Genomic DNA, 15,200 nt, shown 5'->3' on the forward strand with positions numbered 1-15,200 from the left:
CTCTGCTCAGGGGAAGCGGAGGGCACCTTTATCTGATCTGCACAGAGGTCTGTAAGAGCTAGTGGCAGCCCCACCAGTAGCCCGCCCCTGTGTGGCCTGATGTGGGGTAGTGGCGGCCAACTGCAGCTTCCTCCCTGGCAGCTGAGTCCCGCTAAGAGCTCAGTGAGCAGGAATGTGTTTAGCCAGGGTGGCCTCTGGCTTTATTTACACTCCAGTGAGGAAGGATGAGTGTTTGTTAGTTTCCAGGAAGTGTTGGTTTGTCTGTGCAGAACTGTGTAGCTACAGGTTGGGGGGAGGGTCACGCTCAGCTTAATTATCCCACGACCAAGAGCAGCTCTGATGCGAACGGGACACCGGAGCCTATTCAGTAGCCCCCGATTGATGGGTTTGCTCATCCCCAGGCCGCGACTGCTCTCCAGTTTCCCATGTTGCACTTGCAGGCCCCCCACCCTGGGGAGGCTTGACAGTCTCCTGTGGTGGTTCATGTGGTTCATGAGGCCACCAAGAGCATGGTCCACGATGACTGCCATTTATTGAGCACCTACTGTGTACCAGGTACTATCTGAGCTCTTTAGACTGAATTAACTCATCTAATCCTCACAACAGTCCAATGACATAGGTAGTGCAATTATTAACCATTTTACAAACATGGCAACTCGCAGAGAGAGGCTGAATAGCTCGGTCAGAGTCACGCAGCTAGGACAGAGCGGAGCTAGGATTCAGACCGAGGCAATCTGGGTCCTGGGCCTGCACTCCTAATCTCAGCTTCTCAACATATACTGTGTATACTTCCCGCGCATTGTCCATCTGATCCTGTAAGGTTTGTTAGCCCCACTTTAGAAGTGAGGGAACTGAGGCTCAGGGAGGTAAAAGGCCTTGTTCAACATCGCACAACTAGGCCATGATCATCCTGGACTGAAGCCAGGTCTGTCTGATTCCAACTATGTACTACACTGCCTCCAGCATCTGTTTTGATTTGTGGAGCTTAAGAACCAAATAAACTTCCTTTTTAATGCTGAAAATAAGCACCTTTATTTTGCCTCCCAGACAGTAGTTAAATGGAGAATTCTGTTTTCAGGGGAAATTGAGGGACCTGGTTCTTTCTCCCAACATTTTATTATGAAAAAAAAGTCAAACCTCCAGAAAAAAATGGGATGAGTTACACAGTGAACATGCTAGACTTATCCTACAGATTTTACATTTCTCAGTGTTACGGTCTGTTTATTTTCTCATGCATCTCTTCATTTCTCCATCCCTCAATTTTTCTTCCTGGATGCATTTCAAAGTAGTTGCAACATGATTACATTTCAGTCCTCATATCACTAATTGTAATTCAATATTTGCTTATGGTTTTTCAAAGTAACATTTACATAGAGCAAAATGCACAAATTTTGAGTGTACTGTTTAATGCCAACTGGGTCCTATCAAATCCACACCCCTGTCAAAATTATAAAACATAACCACGCTCCAGAAAGTTTTGAATCTGAGCTCCTTTTTTGCAGTGTGTTCCCATGAAAACTATTCCCAGACACCTGCTTGGCTTGATAAAGATGTTTTTCCGTTTGTTTGTTTTCCCAAAGTCTGCTCTCCTCTGAACAAACAGATTAAATGTGCATGGCAGGGGAAGAGAGCTGGTCTCTGGCTAGTAGCATCATTACTAAGAGCTCACAGTGTGTGAGCCCTGTGTTCACACTCAATACCCGTTCTCTCTTCTGACCTTCCTGAGAACCCCAGGATGTCATCATTATCAGCGTCCCATATTACAGGTGAGAAAACTGAGGTTTATTCAGATCCATCAATTTTCCAAGGTTACCTACCCAGCAAGGAGGTGGCAGAATTGGAATTTAAGTTTAGGACTTCAGACTTTCCCCTTGAAGGGCTCTTTTGAGAAAGCAGTGTGGCTCATGGTGAGACTTTGATAATGGCAGCTAATACAGAACAGAAAAGACCAGGGTACCATCTTGGAAGGATTCTAAGTGCAGGATGATGGGGGTTAGCAGATGCTGCCAAGTTAACAAAGTGAGGGGAGGCTGGATTGAATGCTGGGTGGTCACTGGTGACTTTAGCAGAAGCTGATTCTGTGCAGTGAGCAGGCAGAGCCTGGAGGAGCTCTGGGAAATGGCTGAAGGAGGAAAAGGGATAGGGGTGTGGACAACTCTGCCAAAAGTGAAACTGAATGGGGTATGGAGTGAAAGTGTTAGTCGCCCAGTCGTGTCCAACTCTTTGAGACCCCATGGTCTGTAGCCCACCAGGCTCCTCTGTCCATGGGATTCTCCAGGCAAGAACACTGGAGTGGGTTGCCATGCCCTCCTCCAGGGGATCTTCCCCATCCCAGGGGTAGAATCCAGGTGTCCCGCGTTGCAGGCAAATTCTTTACTGTTTGGGCCACGCGGGGAGCCACGGGGGTGCAAAGAGAGAGTGCTTACTGGAGGGGGACTTTTATTTTTAATGATGGAGTTATTTGTTCGTGTTTGAATGCTAATAATTAAGTCAGCTAAGAGAGGGAGAGAGAGAAGACATAGGGGAAATAGATGGAGTTATGAGCTGGCGGGGGGAGAAAGGAGATGGAACAGAGACACTAGAGCAGGGGTCACTCCCTTCTTCCCAGAAAGTGGGGGCATAGGGGAGGAGAGAGGGTGAGAGAGCAGTCTTGGGGCTCAAGGGGCAGGGGAGCGAGGGAGGCTTGCCTGCCGTCACTTCATGGTAAGGACTGAGGTCATCGGTCCAGACTGAAGAAGCAGTGGTAGGACCAAAAATCCAGGATTCTTTCCTCTTCTTTTTCCACTGCCGAATCTCCTTTGCTGGGCCATCACCTGTGTGTTAGAGAGAAAAAATCACCACTGTGACCTCTTAGCTCCAAGAGGGGTTGCAGAGGGCGATGCCGAGACATAACACTTTCCATCAGCTCTGATGGTCGTGGCTGAGGGACCAGCGCCCCTGACACTGCCCGGGCGGGAGCAGAGCGCAGATGGGCCCGGCGCTGGCAGGTGCGGAGGTTGGAAGGGAGAGCAGGGGGGTGGCATGAGCCTCGCAGGATGCAAGGGCCAGGCCGCACAGAGCTTGGAGGTCCAGATGAAAACATTGGCCTGGGCCCCATGCCGATGGCTGCCATTTGTGGGTTTTACCCTGGAGGAAAGCGTGGGGGTGATAAGACAGAGCCTCACTGTTCAGCTGAGAAACTGAGGTTGGAGAGAAGGCTCGTTCCTCCTGTCTGGCTCTTATTGAATCCCTACCATGTGTGCATCCTTCTCTCATATATTATCTCATAACCCTGTTCCCATTTCCAGATAAGGAGACGGCAGGCTCGGGAAGCACCAGCTCTCACAGCTGGGAAGCGGCAGGGTTGAGACTCACACCCTAGTCCCTTCTGGCCAGCCTCCTTCTGATTGGCCCATGACCCTGACCCCTGTCTGTGCCCTGCCCTCTGCAGACAACCGCTGCATGGACAGACGGTTCCTCCCAGCCAAGTCCAAGCAGCTCATTGCTCTGGCCAGCTTCCCGGGAGCCGGCAACACGTGGGCTCGCCACCTCATCGAGCTGGCCACAGGCTTCTACACTGGCAGCTACTACTTCGATGGTTCTCTGTACAACAAAGGTGAGGAGGCACAGGGGAATGGGGACTGGACCCCCTGGAAGGACGTGGGAGTACCCCTTCCTGAGCACCTACTGCATGCCGCTCAGCTCTCCCGGGCCTGTTGATTGAGACCTACTATGTGCTTAGTGAGCTTCCCTGATGGTTCAGATGGTAAAGAATCTGCCTTCAATGCTGGAGACCCAGGATCGATCCTTGGGTCAGGGAGATCCCCTGGAGAAGGGAATGGCTACCCACTCCAGTGTTCTTGCCTGGAGAATCCCATGGACAAAGGAGCCTGGCGGGCTATAGTCCACGGGGTCACAAAGAGTCAGACACAACTGACACTTTCACATGCTTAGTACCCTCCCTTCGCTTTACATCCCACAAACATTTCCTGAGTATCATGTCATTGGTATCTCACCTGCATCCGTTTATCAAGCACCTACTATGTGTCTGGGACCTTCCCTCCATTTAAGTCATTTCTTGAGCTCTTACTGCATGCTGGGCACCTCATGCGGGAAACTGAGGCCCAAAAGGCAACAGGATGTCCCAAGTCACTCACTGAGTTGGAAACACAGCTAGCATCTTGAAAGCCTAGTACATTAGCATTCTAATTGGCTTTGAAGAGACCACCCAAATGCCCTGGCTCTCACGGGCATGAGAGGCCGAAGTGGTGAAGTGCACAGTCTTGGGTGGCATTGTGGCTTGGGTTTGAACCTTAGCTCTGCCTCTCGCTAGCTCTGTAACTTGGACAAGTTATTTCATGTCTCTGGGACTCAATTTCCTCATCAATCAAATAAAACCCTCAAAGGATTATTGACAGGATCAAGCTGTCCCCGACATGTAAAGGACTTAGAGCAGTGTCCGGCACAGAGTCGGTGCTCTAGAAGCAACCACCAGCTACCCAGAACTTCTTTCAGTTCCTCAGCTTTTGAAACAAAAACCTGAGCAGGTCCCTCCTTCCTTTTGCTTTAATCCTTCCAAGGACCGTGTAGTCTTTCTGGTCCAGTGGTGGCACTGGTGGTAAAGAACCCTCCGGCCAGTGCAGGAGACAGAAGAGAAGCAGGTCCGATCCCTGAGTTGAGAAGATCCCCTGGAGGAGGGCATGGCAACTCACCCCAGTATTCTTGCCTGGAGAATCCCATGGACAGAGGAGCCTGGCGGGTTAGGGCTACAGTCTATGGGGTTGCAAAGAGTTGGACATGGCTGAAGCAATTCAGCACAAACTTAACTCGTCATCACAACCCCCACAACCCTCTCTGGCCTCATGCTCCCCTCTTGCCCTCTGCTGTCCTGTACCAAATGCTCATGTGAGATGCATTTCTTCCCATCCACCACAGGACCTTTGCACTGGCTCTTCTCACCTGGGATGATAAACTCTTCCTCATCCTTCAGTTCTCAGCCTAAGTAACTTCCTGCCTCGGGAAGCCTTTCTGGATGCTGCCTGACTGGGTCAGTGATCTTGGCCAGGCTGGCTGGGCCGCTCAGCTCCAGACTGCAGGTTGGACCCATGTCTATTCCGTGGGTCTCTCACCCTCTGAGACCAACAGCTTTCCAGGGCATGTCCTTCTCACAGTGACAGCAGAAACACACGTGTGTGCTATGTGCAGCATGCTTGGTCATTGTCTGACTTCTGCGACCCCGTGGACTGTAGCCCTGCAAGGCTCCTCTGTCCTTGGAATTCTCCAGGCGAGATACTGGAGCGGGTTGTCGTTTCTTTCTACGGGGAATCTTCCCGACCCAGGGATGGAATCTGTGTCTCTTGCATCTTCTGCCTTGGCAGGGGGATTCTTTACCACTGAGCCACCCGGTATGCCCCCAAAACACACACAAGTGAACAGAAACATGCTGGGTCCTGAGACATTGGCGAGACCCGGTTCCGCCCCCAGTCCACTGGCCAGAGCAAGCCATGAGGCCATTCCCAGCATCAGTGGGGTGGAAATGCAGACTTTGCCCTAAGGGGAACCCTCAGACACATCACGTCAGGCCCCCCATCACAGCACCTGGGCGTGACTACCCCTCTCCTGCAGTCCTAACCAGGGCAGTGACTTTACATTCATGTCACTGTTCGAATTGTCTGGCTCTCAAAAACTGTGACCCATGGGTGTTTTTGCAAGTCATTTTCTCCCCAGCTCCCTGCGCAGTGCCTGGCACTTAGTAGGTGCTCAATAAACATGCAAGTGACTGAATGAGTGGATGAGTGAACATCTGAGGATCCCGGGGGTGGCCCGGGGCAGGGTGGGGCAGGCCTCCTATCTCCCCCAGCTCACTCCTGTGTCCCCCGGCCCCCTCCTCGGCTGCGGGAAGGGTTCAAAGGTGAGCGGGATCACTGGCGCAGCGGGAGGACCATTTGCATCAAGACACATGAGAGCGGCCAGAAGGAGATCGAGGCCTTCGACGCAGCCATCCTGCTCATCCGCAACCCCTACAAGGCCCTCATGGCAGAGTTCAACCGCAAGTACGGCGGACACATCGGCTTCGCTGCCCACGCCCACTGGAAGGGCAAAGGTACCACTTCGGAGTGGGGGCCGGGCCCCGGGGAGCCGAGGGCAGTGCGAGGGGCCAGAGCTGGCTCCTGCCAGGGATCCAGGAGGGCACCCTTGAGGGTGTGTGTATGAGGTTCCAGGTCCCACTTACAGCTGAGAACATATGCATCCCACATGCCACCCAGCCCACGAGCATCACCCTCTGTGAGCCAGGCTGCTATCATGACACAGTGGTTAGGGGTTGGGCTCTGGAGCAAGACTTCCTGAGTTCAAATTCCAACTCCACCACTTCCAGGAAAAGCTCCTCCGCCTCCATGAACTTGGATTGTCCACTTTATAAAGTGGAGGTAATAAAACTCAAGAAGTCAACCCTTTAGAAGCACTCAATAGACCCTCATGTAATTGGTAATGGGATCTATTGGAGAAGGGAATGGTAACCCGCTCCAATAGTCTTGCCTGGAGAATCCCTCAGACAGAGGAGCCTGGGAGGCCCCAGTCCATGAGGTTGCAAAGAGTCAGACACGACTGAGCGACTTTCATTTTTTCCCACACTGATTCAAAGCAGGTTCCAGACCCTTTCCTGGGAATCAAGAGACCTGAACCCAGGTCAGTGGCAGAGTGGCCATGAGGTCATCTGTGAGCTCCTATGAGCATCATTCCAATAAACCCTCCCAGCAGAGACTCGGAGAGGTTAAGTGACTTGCCCTAGGTCACAGCTGGGAAGTCACACCATCAGTCTCCAAGCGCCGAACTTCATTAAGATGACCTGAGTTTGGTGTTCATCTCTGGTGCTCAGTAGATTCCAGAATGGGAGAATGTCTCGGTGCAGAGCGGCGGCCCCACCGTAGTGGGGGAGAACTCCAAAGTCAAAACCCCTCAAACCCCCATATCAGTCATCACCCATGTCTCCATTACTGTAATGACAGCCACCTCCGTGAGTGTTTGTAAACCCCCACAGTTAACCCTGTGCTGTGGATGGGGCGACCTAAGTTCAGGGAGGTTGAAGGTGCTGTTCCCGGAAGTGGTGGAGCAGGGATTTGAACCCAGGGACCACTGAGCTACAATAATGAATTGATCAGAACACCCATGGCTCCAAATCCTCCGACGCAGAGCCCCTGATGCCAAGTAGGTGCTCTGTAAACGTGAGCCCTCCTCGCCTCATTCAGCCTCGAAGAACCAGGCTGCTGCAGCCTCTAGCCCTGAGGGTGTTTCCCACTCCCTCCAAACCTTCCCCATGCCCCCCTCCCCCTGACAGCTGCTCCACATTCCAGCCCCTCCCCAGAGAAAACCAGAGCAGCCAGGATGACATTAACGCAGCCAATCACACCCAGCACTGATGTCATCGATGAAAACCCTTGGGCCTGCCTGACCAACTGTGTGTGCCCTGGCTTCCCAGTTTGCCCAGGGGGTTTGTCTATCCTTTCCCCTGCCGACCCCCTCCCTCAGTGGGTGACATTTGTTCCCAGGGGGTGAAGAGGTCTCTGAATTATTTATTTGCAGAACAATCAAAAATGAACATTATTTGTGGCCAGGCTGAGAAGCCTGCAGGCGCCAACGGCAGGATCCTGCTCCAACAGCAGATGCTCTGTCGAGCGGGAAAGGACCCAGGAGGTCACTGTACCCAAGGGTCCTCATCCCTGCCAGCACATCTGAATCCCAGGAGGAGCGTGGGAAAATCCCGGTGCTCAGGCCGCACACTGGACCACTACAGGGGTGGAGCCTGGACACGGGTATTTTTTAAAGCAGTCTGCAGGCAGGCGAATTGATTCATTCTCTGTTAATGGGGAAGATGAGGCCCAAAGAGAGACAGGGGCCTGCCAGGGTCACTCAGGCACATGATAGCAAAACTAGACGCAGCTCTCCACCTCCCAGTAATCCTGAACGTGAAAGAATTAGTTGCTCAGTCTTGTCCGACTCTTTTGCAACCCCATGGACTGTAGCCCACTAGGCTCCTCTGTCTGTGGAATTCTCCAGGCAAGAACACTAGAGTGGGTTGCCATTCCCTTCTCCAGGGGATCTCCCTGACCCAGGGATCGAACCTGGGTTTCCTGCATTGCAGGCAGATTCTTTACCATCTGAGCCACCAGGGAAGCAGACTGCTCCAAATAAAAAGCAGGGGACTCACTTGGGAAGCTCACCTGTGACCAGGCACTTAGCAGTCATTACCTCATTTGAGTCTTCTGATTCCCTGGGGAGGTAAGAAGGGCCGCCACCACCACTGGTAGCAGAAAACCGTCCCAGGAAGGGAGCGAGTCACGTGTCTCAGGCGCCAGGAGTTGACTGAGCTGAGATTCAAACCCAGGCATTAGCTGCCAGGCCCTGTCTTACCCTGGGGCATCTCTGACCTGGTGCATTCAAAGTTTCCGCTCTTTTGGCATAACCCCTCCTCTCAGGTTCAGGCAATTTCCTAATTCCCAGGAGCCACCTTGCCTCTTCTTCCCTATGCAAGATGACTGGGAGCTTTAAAACCAAAGATAAGGGAGACATCAGGAGAGGCTGAACCCAAAGACTGCAGGGGGTGGGAAGTGTGGGGACACACATCTCCCACTGCGGGCCTGGGGCCCCTGCATTAGTCTGGGATGGTGCTTCCTTCCAGACCGCACCCAGGCCTTCACGTGCTCTGCCTGAGAACCTCCCCCAAAGGGCCCCCTCCTCACAGTCCTCCCATTTTCATTAACATCTGACCCCTGGAGGCACTTGAGTTTGAGACCCTTGCTTTAGGGTCCTTGCTCCATCAGCGTCAGTATCACTTGGGAATTAGGAACACAGATTTTCAGATTCCACCTCAGGCTTCCTGGATCAGAACTCGCATTTCCACGGGATTCCTTCCAGAAGGTTCACGGCCACTTTAGAGTTTGAGAATCGTTGCTTCAGGATGCCATCGGCCTAGAATGTGAGGGTCACTCCCACCTAAGAGCAGAGGTCAGCCACCTGCTGAGCGTGTCCACCCCACCCTGCCCGTGTCCCCCTCCCAGTTACAGCTGGGTCGAGGTTCCTGTCACCCCCCACCCACCCACCCCCAGCTTTTGGTTCCATAACGTTAATTTTACGATCTCCCTGGAGTGAGTCCAAAGCAAAGTTTTATGTGATATGATTACACAAGGTGAATTGTCCTGGATCTGTTTAATGAAACAGAGACGGTGTTTAATGATTCCATGGGGAATTAAATACAGTTAAGCTATTAATCAGGCCCCGGTTCCTCCCGTCGACAAGATGAAGCAGAGAGTGGTCAGCCCGTGTCCTGCCAGGCCCACGTGGGGAGCAGTTCCGGCAGAAGCAGCACTCATTACCGGTGGTCCATGGCGTAGCGTGCCTTTATTACCCAATTTGAAGGCAGCCATCAATTACCGGGAATCCTGAGCTAATTGAGGGCTTTTGTTTTTCATTTTTATTCTTCTTTCCTGAAGTCATTCAGGAGCTTTAAGTGAGGCATCTCTGCTGTAGGAAGCGGTATGGAGGGAGCAAATATCTGCTGCCCATAAAGGACGGGCCACATGGGGCATCTCAGAGATGTCGGGTACCAACATCAGGAATACTGTAGCCATGGGACTTCCCTGGCAGTCCAGTGGTTAAGGCTTCACACTTTCACTGCAGGGGGGTTGAGTCTGATCCCTGGTCAGGGAATCTAGGATTCCACATGCCATGCCATGCGGCCAAAAAGATACCAATAATTGTGGCCAACATTTATCCAGCACTTCCTGTGTCTCAGGCCTGGTGGCAGGGTCTGCAAGCCCTATTCCAGTTCTGCTTGTAGAGCGGGAAGGTTTTAGCAAGGCTTCCAATGTGAAGATGGGTAAACTGAGGCTCAAGGACAGTGCTTGGCGTCCCAAGGTCACACAGCCAATATAAAGAGGGGCTGGGTTTTGAACCCTGGCAATCTGACTCGGAAGTCATCTGTGAACAGACCCCGGATCTTAGATGATACCTGAAGGTGAGGTAAAGCAATCGTAGACTAGGATCTGGGGCGAGAAGAATGCTGGAGATGGGCAAGTCAGGTGCTCTTAAAGGGTTTGCCCGGAGGGCAGGAGCCAGGCTCAGTCTGGGATAGATGCAAGTTCAAATCCTGCCACGGACGCCCACTGTGTGGCCTTGGGCAGGTGGCTTCATATCTCTGAGCCTCCTTTGTTCTCATGCGTAAAAAGGAGCTGGTAATTCCTCCTCTCCAGGCTTCGTGTGTGCACTGCCTGAGACAGTGCCTGCAAAGTGCCTGGCACAGCCCCCCGGCTCACAGTAGGTGTTCAAGCAATGTACATTCCCACCCCAGGGAGGTTTGGAATCCACAAAAGATGCCATATCATCTCCCTCCCACCTGCATCCAAAGCCAGAGCCATCCCCTGGGGGACCCAGACCATCAGCAGATGGACCCTTCCTTTTCCTAAGGACCACTCTCCAGGGACCTCTTGAGATGGTGACAAGCCTGGAAGTCCAGATATGTGAGTTACTGAGTGACTGATCGTCATCCCCATCCACCTGGGCTTCAGCCACGGGAGCAGCAGTTGTCCTGAATCCCCAGGGATGCTGTGAGATGACTCAGGAGTGGGGAAATGCTTCCGAAAAATAAGGAAAGCAGACTATACACATGCTAGATTTTTTCCTAATCACACAGATACATCTGGTTTTAACCCATTATAACAGTAAGGGCCCAATTAGCTAGATACATTGTAAATAATCTATTTGAAGGCTAAAAAAAATACCTTTGTCATCAGCATAAATATTTTCCAAGCAGCCATGGTGTTCCAGGGAGGTGCTGGGGGAGCAGGAGCCTCGCCAGATTCTGATGTGCTCTGCAAAGAAAGAGGAGCCCTTAATCACATCGCCACTTGGCTGCTGGGAATTTCAATTTAGTTCAACAACCATTTATTAAGCCCCTGCTGGGTGTAAGGCAGTGGGAGGGAGCTGGGGGTGAGGCTGCCGGTTCCTGGGAAAGATGGGGGCCTGGAATCAGGCAGGCCTGGTCTGGATAGTGCTTCCCGGCTGTGTGACCTTGGGCAAATTACTTCACCTTTCTGAGCCTCCGTTTCCTCACTGGTGACAAATGAACAGTAGTCTTTTCCTTTCTGGGTAGTCACTATGATTAAATGAGATAAAGGGTGTCCATCATCCAACAGGGGTGAGAATTTAGTTATGAAGGACCAGCTGGGCTCCCCAGCCCAGCTTGGGAAACTTGCAGACTCTCATTCAAAAAAGAGATTCCTCTGGGAGGTGCAGGGTGGCACTGCCCCTGTGAGAAGTCATGGGTTCCTGAGGGTTCCTTTCTGGGTTCCTGAGGACCAGTCCTGTGACTACTATCCACCTGGGGCTTAGAATTGAGGCTGCAAATCACCTTCTCTGTTCCCAGCATCCTTCATGACCCCCCTCTTGGGTTCCCCTTGATCAGAGTTTCAGCAGCCCCAGGGGCTGGCTGGCTGTCTCTTTGAGGTCTTCTCCAAGGAATTTCCTACATTCTGTTGTAGCCTCTCTTTGGAGCCAGGAGATCCCAAACAAACGTTCCCACTTTTGGTGACAACCATCCTGTGCTTTTCCCACGGCAAGGAAATGAACAGCACAGAGGAACAGTGTGTGATGCTTCAATAAAAAGCAAAGAGAGAAAGAGTCGAATAGAAAGGTGTCAAGATGACAATGTAAATTTGTTGTTGTTCAGTCACTAAGTTGTGTCTGACTCTGTGAACCCATGGACTGCAGCCCGCCAGGCTTGCCTGTCCTTAACTGTCTCCCTGAGTTTGCTCAAACTCATGCCCTTTGAGTCAGTGATGCCATCCAAGCATCTCATCCTCTGTCGCCCCCTTCTCCTCCTGCCCTCAATCTTTCCCAGCATCAGGGTCTTTTCCAATGAGTCACTCTTCGTATCAGGTGGCCAAAGTATTGGAGCTTCAGCCTCTGCACCAGTCCTTCCAATGAATATTTAGGGTTGACGCTGTAAATAATCCACCTTAAATCATGCCCTCAGCACAGAGGAGGCACCTGCCTGAGCCTGGGGAGTCAGGGAAGATGACATCTCATCTGAGAACAGAATAATCACAGTGGTAATGATAGCCAACGTTTACTGAGCATCTGCAGGGTGCGGGGAGCCATGCTAAAAAGTTTGTATTCTTTTTCCAGCTCTCTATACAAAGGCCCTGTTACTATCCCATGAGAAGAATTGTTACTACACAGGATTTCTATTCCTACATGGGGTAACTTGGTAGATAAAAGCCCAGACTTTGAAACCAGACTACTTGGTTTCAAATCCCGGCTCAGCCAGTTTTTTGAGCGAGTTCCTAACCTCTCTGTGCCTCAGTTTCTCCTGTTAAACGAAGATAACGAGGATGCCTGCCTCACAGGGTTGTTGTGAGGAATATGTGAATCAATAGCTATATTAATATATTTACCTCATTATATATTAAGATCACTGCATGTTAAAATACAGGGTTCCCAGGTGGCTCAGTGGTAATGAATGTGCCTGCCGATGCAGGAGATGCAGGTTCAATCCCTGGGTGGGGAAGATTCCCTGGAGAAGGAAACGGCAACCCACTGCAGTCTTCTTGCCTTGGAAATCTCGTGGACAGAAGAGCCTGGTGGGCTACAGTCCACAGGGTCGCAAAAAGAGTCCGACACAACTGAGCGACTGAGCAGGCGTGCCTGTTAAAATATAAAAATAGAGTAGCAAAGATTTATATATAAGCCTGTGCCTGGGTGGAGTAAGCACGAGACAGGTGTCTTGGGTCTCCGCAAAGAGCAGGAAGGACCAAGACTGTCCCAGGCAGAAGCGGGAGGCGGGAGGCGGGGGGCGAGTCTGGCCGACTCGGGGCGCAGCATGCAGCGCTCAGGTGGCCGACCACGCCTCCCCTCTCTGTCCACGCAGAGTGGCCGGAGTTCGTGAGGAACTACGCCCCGTGGTGGGCCACGCACACGCTGGACTGGCTCCGGTTCGGCAAGAAGGTGCTGGTGGTGCACTTCGAGGACCTGAAGCGCGACCTCTTCGTGCAGCTGGGCCGCATGGTGGGCCTGCTGGGTGTGGCCGTCAGGGAGGACCGGCTGCTTTGCGTGGAGAGCCAGAAGGACGGCAACTTCAAGCGTTCGGGGCTCCGCAAGCTGGAGTACAACCCCTACACGGCGGACATGCAGAGGACCATCTCTGCCTACATCAAGACGGTGGACGCGGCGCTCCGAGGGAGGAACCTCACGGGCGTGCCCGACGACTACTACCCCAGATGATGGACGATCAGACCGGGGCAGGGGGCGGGCCGTCCAGACCCAGCAGGCCCCGGGCACTCCGGGCCCCCTGGGGATCCCCACCTGCCAGTCCGCTCTCCCGTGTAGGGACCATCCCCTTGGCCTAGCGTTGGCCTCCGATGAGTTTCCTGCATGACGAAGGAGGCTCAAGGGAAGAGATGGTGCAGGCACCTCCCACCGACTCGCAACCACCCCCGCCCCCCACCCTTGGAGATGAGGGGCGGCCGGTTTGGGGAGTTCCTGCCGCCTGGACCCTGCTCTGCCTCCCGTGTCCCTGCCCCCCGCACCTGTGGGAAGGAGGGCTCCTGGGTGTCCCGGATATCAGGGTTCCCCACCGCGGGTGTGGAGGACCCTGGCGCAAGAGCTAAAGGGAACGGCGTGGAACAGAGTGGCCCCAGACTCGCCCCCGCGCTGGGCTGAGCACTCATAGCCGCCCCGTCCCTTCCCCACCCAGGAAGTTCCGCTGACAGTTTATCCGGGCCGCTTCTGTCTGCAGGAAGATTGCTGGGAGGTTTCTCCGTGGCCTTAGGTTTCTGACATTCTGAGTGGGTCAGAGAGGCCGTGGTGCTCAGGGTAGGTTAACTGGGGCCACCGGGTGGGGTCGCTGGCATCCCGAGCCCCCACGTGGTGTGTCCACCTCGGGACCTGGGATTCTGCCCTTCCCTCCCCCGCTGTATCCAGGAGGTGACCCGTTTCCAGGGGTGACACCTCTCTCCACCGTGGGGTCCCACGCATTGATCTGACACTGCCCTTCCGACCCCTACAAGCGGGTCCTCCCCTGTCCAGGAGGGAGAACAAGTGTGCACCAAATCAGGTGGACCCATGACTGAAAGAGATACCCACAACCTTCCCAGACCAGCGACCCCCGCTTTGGTCATAGTCGGGGGGGGGGGCCTTTAAGGAAAGGGGTGAATGGGATGGTTCCTCATATGCGTACAGACACTGTTCTTTCAATGCTGAGACGTCCATCCAAAGGACTCAGTGGCTGATTATCTGTCTTAGAAAGCATCAAGTTCCAGAATTCCCTCTCTCCCCTCACCCCTTGGGTACCCGTGGTTTCGCATCCCGCCCACACGTGCACACCTGCACCCCACCCCCACCATGTAGATGCAAAAGCCATAGGTCACAGCTCTTTCGCTGTTCTGTCTGGAACAACCCCCCCCCCCAAGTGGCCCCCTCTGAAGCCTTGGGGTGCAGGTAAATGCTCATTCCCAAATAGCCAAGAGACTATGGAGAAGGCGAGTGTAAAGAGATATATTTTTCTAAGAGGAATATGACTCATACATTCCACCCCCTTGGAACCCAGCCACACAAAGAGAAGGGCTGGGGGATCGGACCTGTTGTCCTTGTCCCTGAGCCCCTCATCTTTAGGATTTGGGCCGCCCCAGGGCCCAGCCAGGGGGCTCTGAATGTATTTTGTACCGTGTTTCTTTCCCCCAGGCAAATTTCTAGTCTTCTTTCTCAAAGCATCAGAGGGCTTGGCCTCCCCACCCTCTAAGAGGTCAGCTTTCTCTCTGGGAGACTCTGGGTCCAAAACCTGGGCCATTTCTTTGCTGGTGGTCTCTTCAGGCCACCAGCCTCTGTCTGAAGACTCCTCAGGTCAACACCATCATTAAAAGCAAGTTTTGTTGATAATTCTTCCACGTGATGGAGTGTCGTGTAAGGCAAGGTTACACAGGGGATGTTTTTCTGCTGTGTGTGTGTGTGTGTGTGTGTGTGTGTGTGTGAGACAGGAATGTTCTGGGTGCATCATTGCTTTTGTGTCTGTGCGGCTCTAACTGCCTGTGAAGAACTGTGTGTCTTGGTGTGCAGAACTGTCTCTGCCTCCGTGTTCAGCCGCCCTTCTGTGTGGGGACACTGCACACCTCCCCCGCCAGCTGGTGTGATGACCACCCCATGTCTGTGTGCCCCTCCTCCAAACCCCGGCC

At 53.1% G+C, this 15,200-nt stretch overlaps 1 protein-coding gene and 1 long non-coding RNA gene across 5 annotated transcripts in view; one reads left to right on the forward strand and one right to left on the reverse strand.

The window, feature by feature from the left end:
- WSCD2 (WSC domain containing 2) overlaps positions 1–14,907 on the forward strand; it is a 111,981-nt gene extending 97,074 nt beyond the window's left edge. For all 4 annotated transcript variants that reach the window (XM_061141672.1, XM_061141673.1, XM_061141670.1 and 1 more), the window contains 3 exons: positions 3,431–3,595; positions 5,882–6,082; positions 12,902–14,907. In XM_061141672.1, coding sequence (XP_060997655.1) covers positions 3,431–3,595; positions 5,882–6,082; positions 12,902–13,254 — 719 coding nt within the window. In that variant the 3' untranslated portion in view covers positions 13,255–14,907. The remainder of the gene's footprint in view (positions 1–3,430; positions 3,596–5,881; positions 6,083–12,901) is intronic.
- On the reverse strand, positions 2,276–12,674 carry LOC133056399 (uncharacterized). Its single transcript, XR_009692805.1, has 3 exons — positions 12,429–12,674; positions 10,755–10,844; positions 2,276–2,813 (listed from the first exon to the last, which is right to left on the reverse strand). It is a non-coding gene; the product is annotated as an uncharacterized LOC133056399 (long non-coding RNA).
- Positions 14,908–15,200: the final 293 nt, after the last annotated feature.

This window comes from Dama dama, chromosome 5, assembly GCF_033118175.1.
Source record: "Dama dama isolate Ldn47 chromosome 5, ASM3311817v1, whole genome shotgun sequence".
Classification (NCBI taxonomy): Eukaryota; Metazoa; Chordata; class Mammalia; order Artiodactyla; family Cervidae; genus Dama; species Dama dama.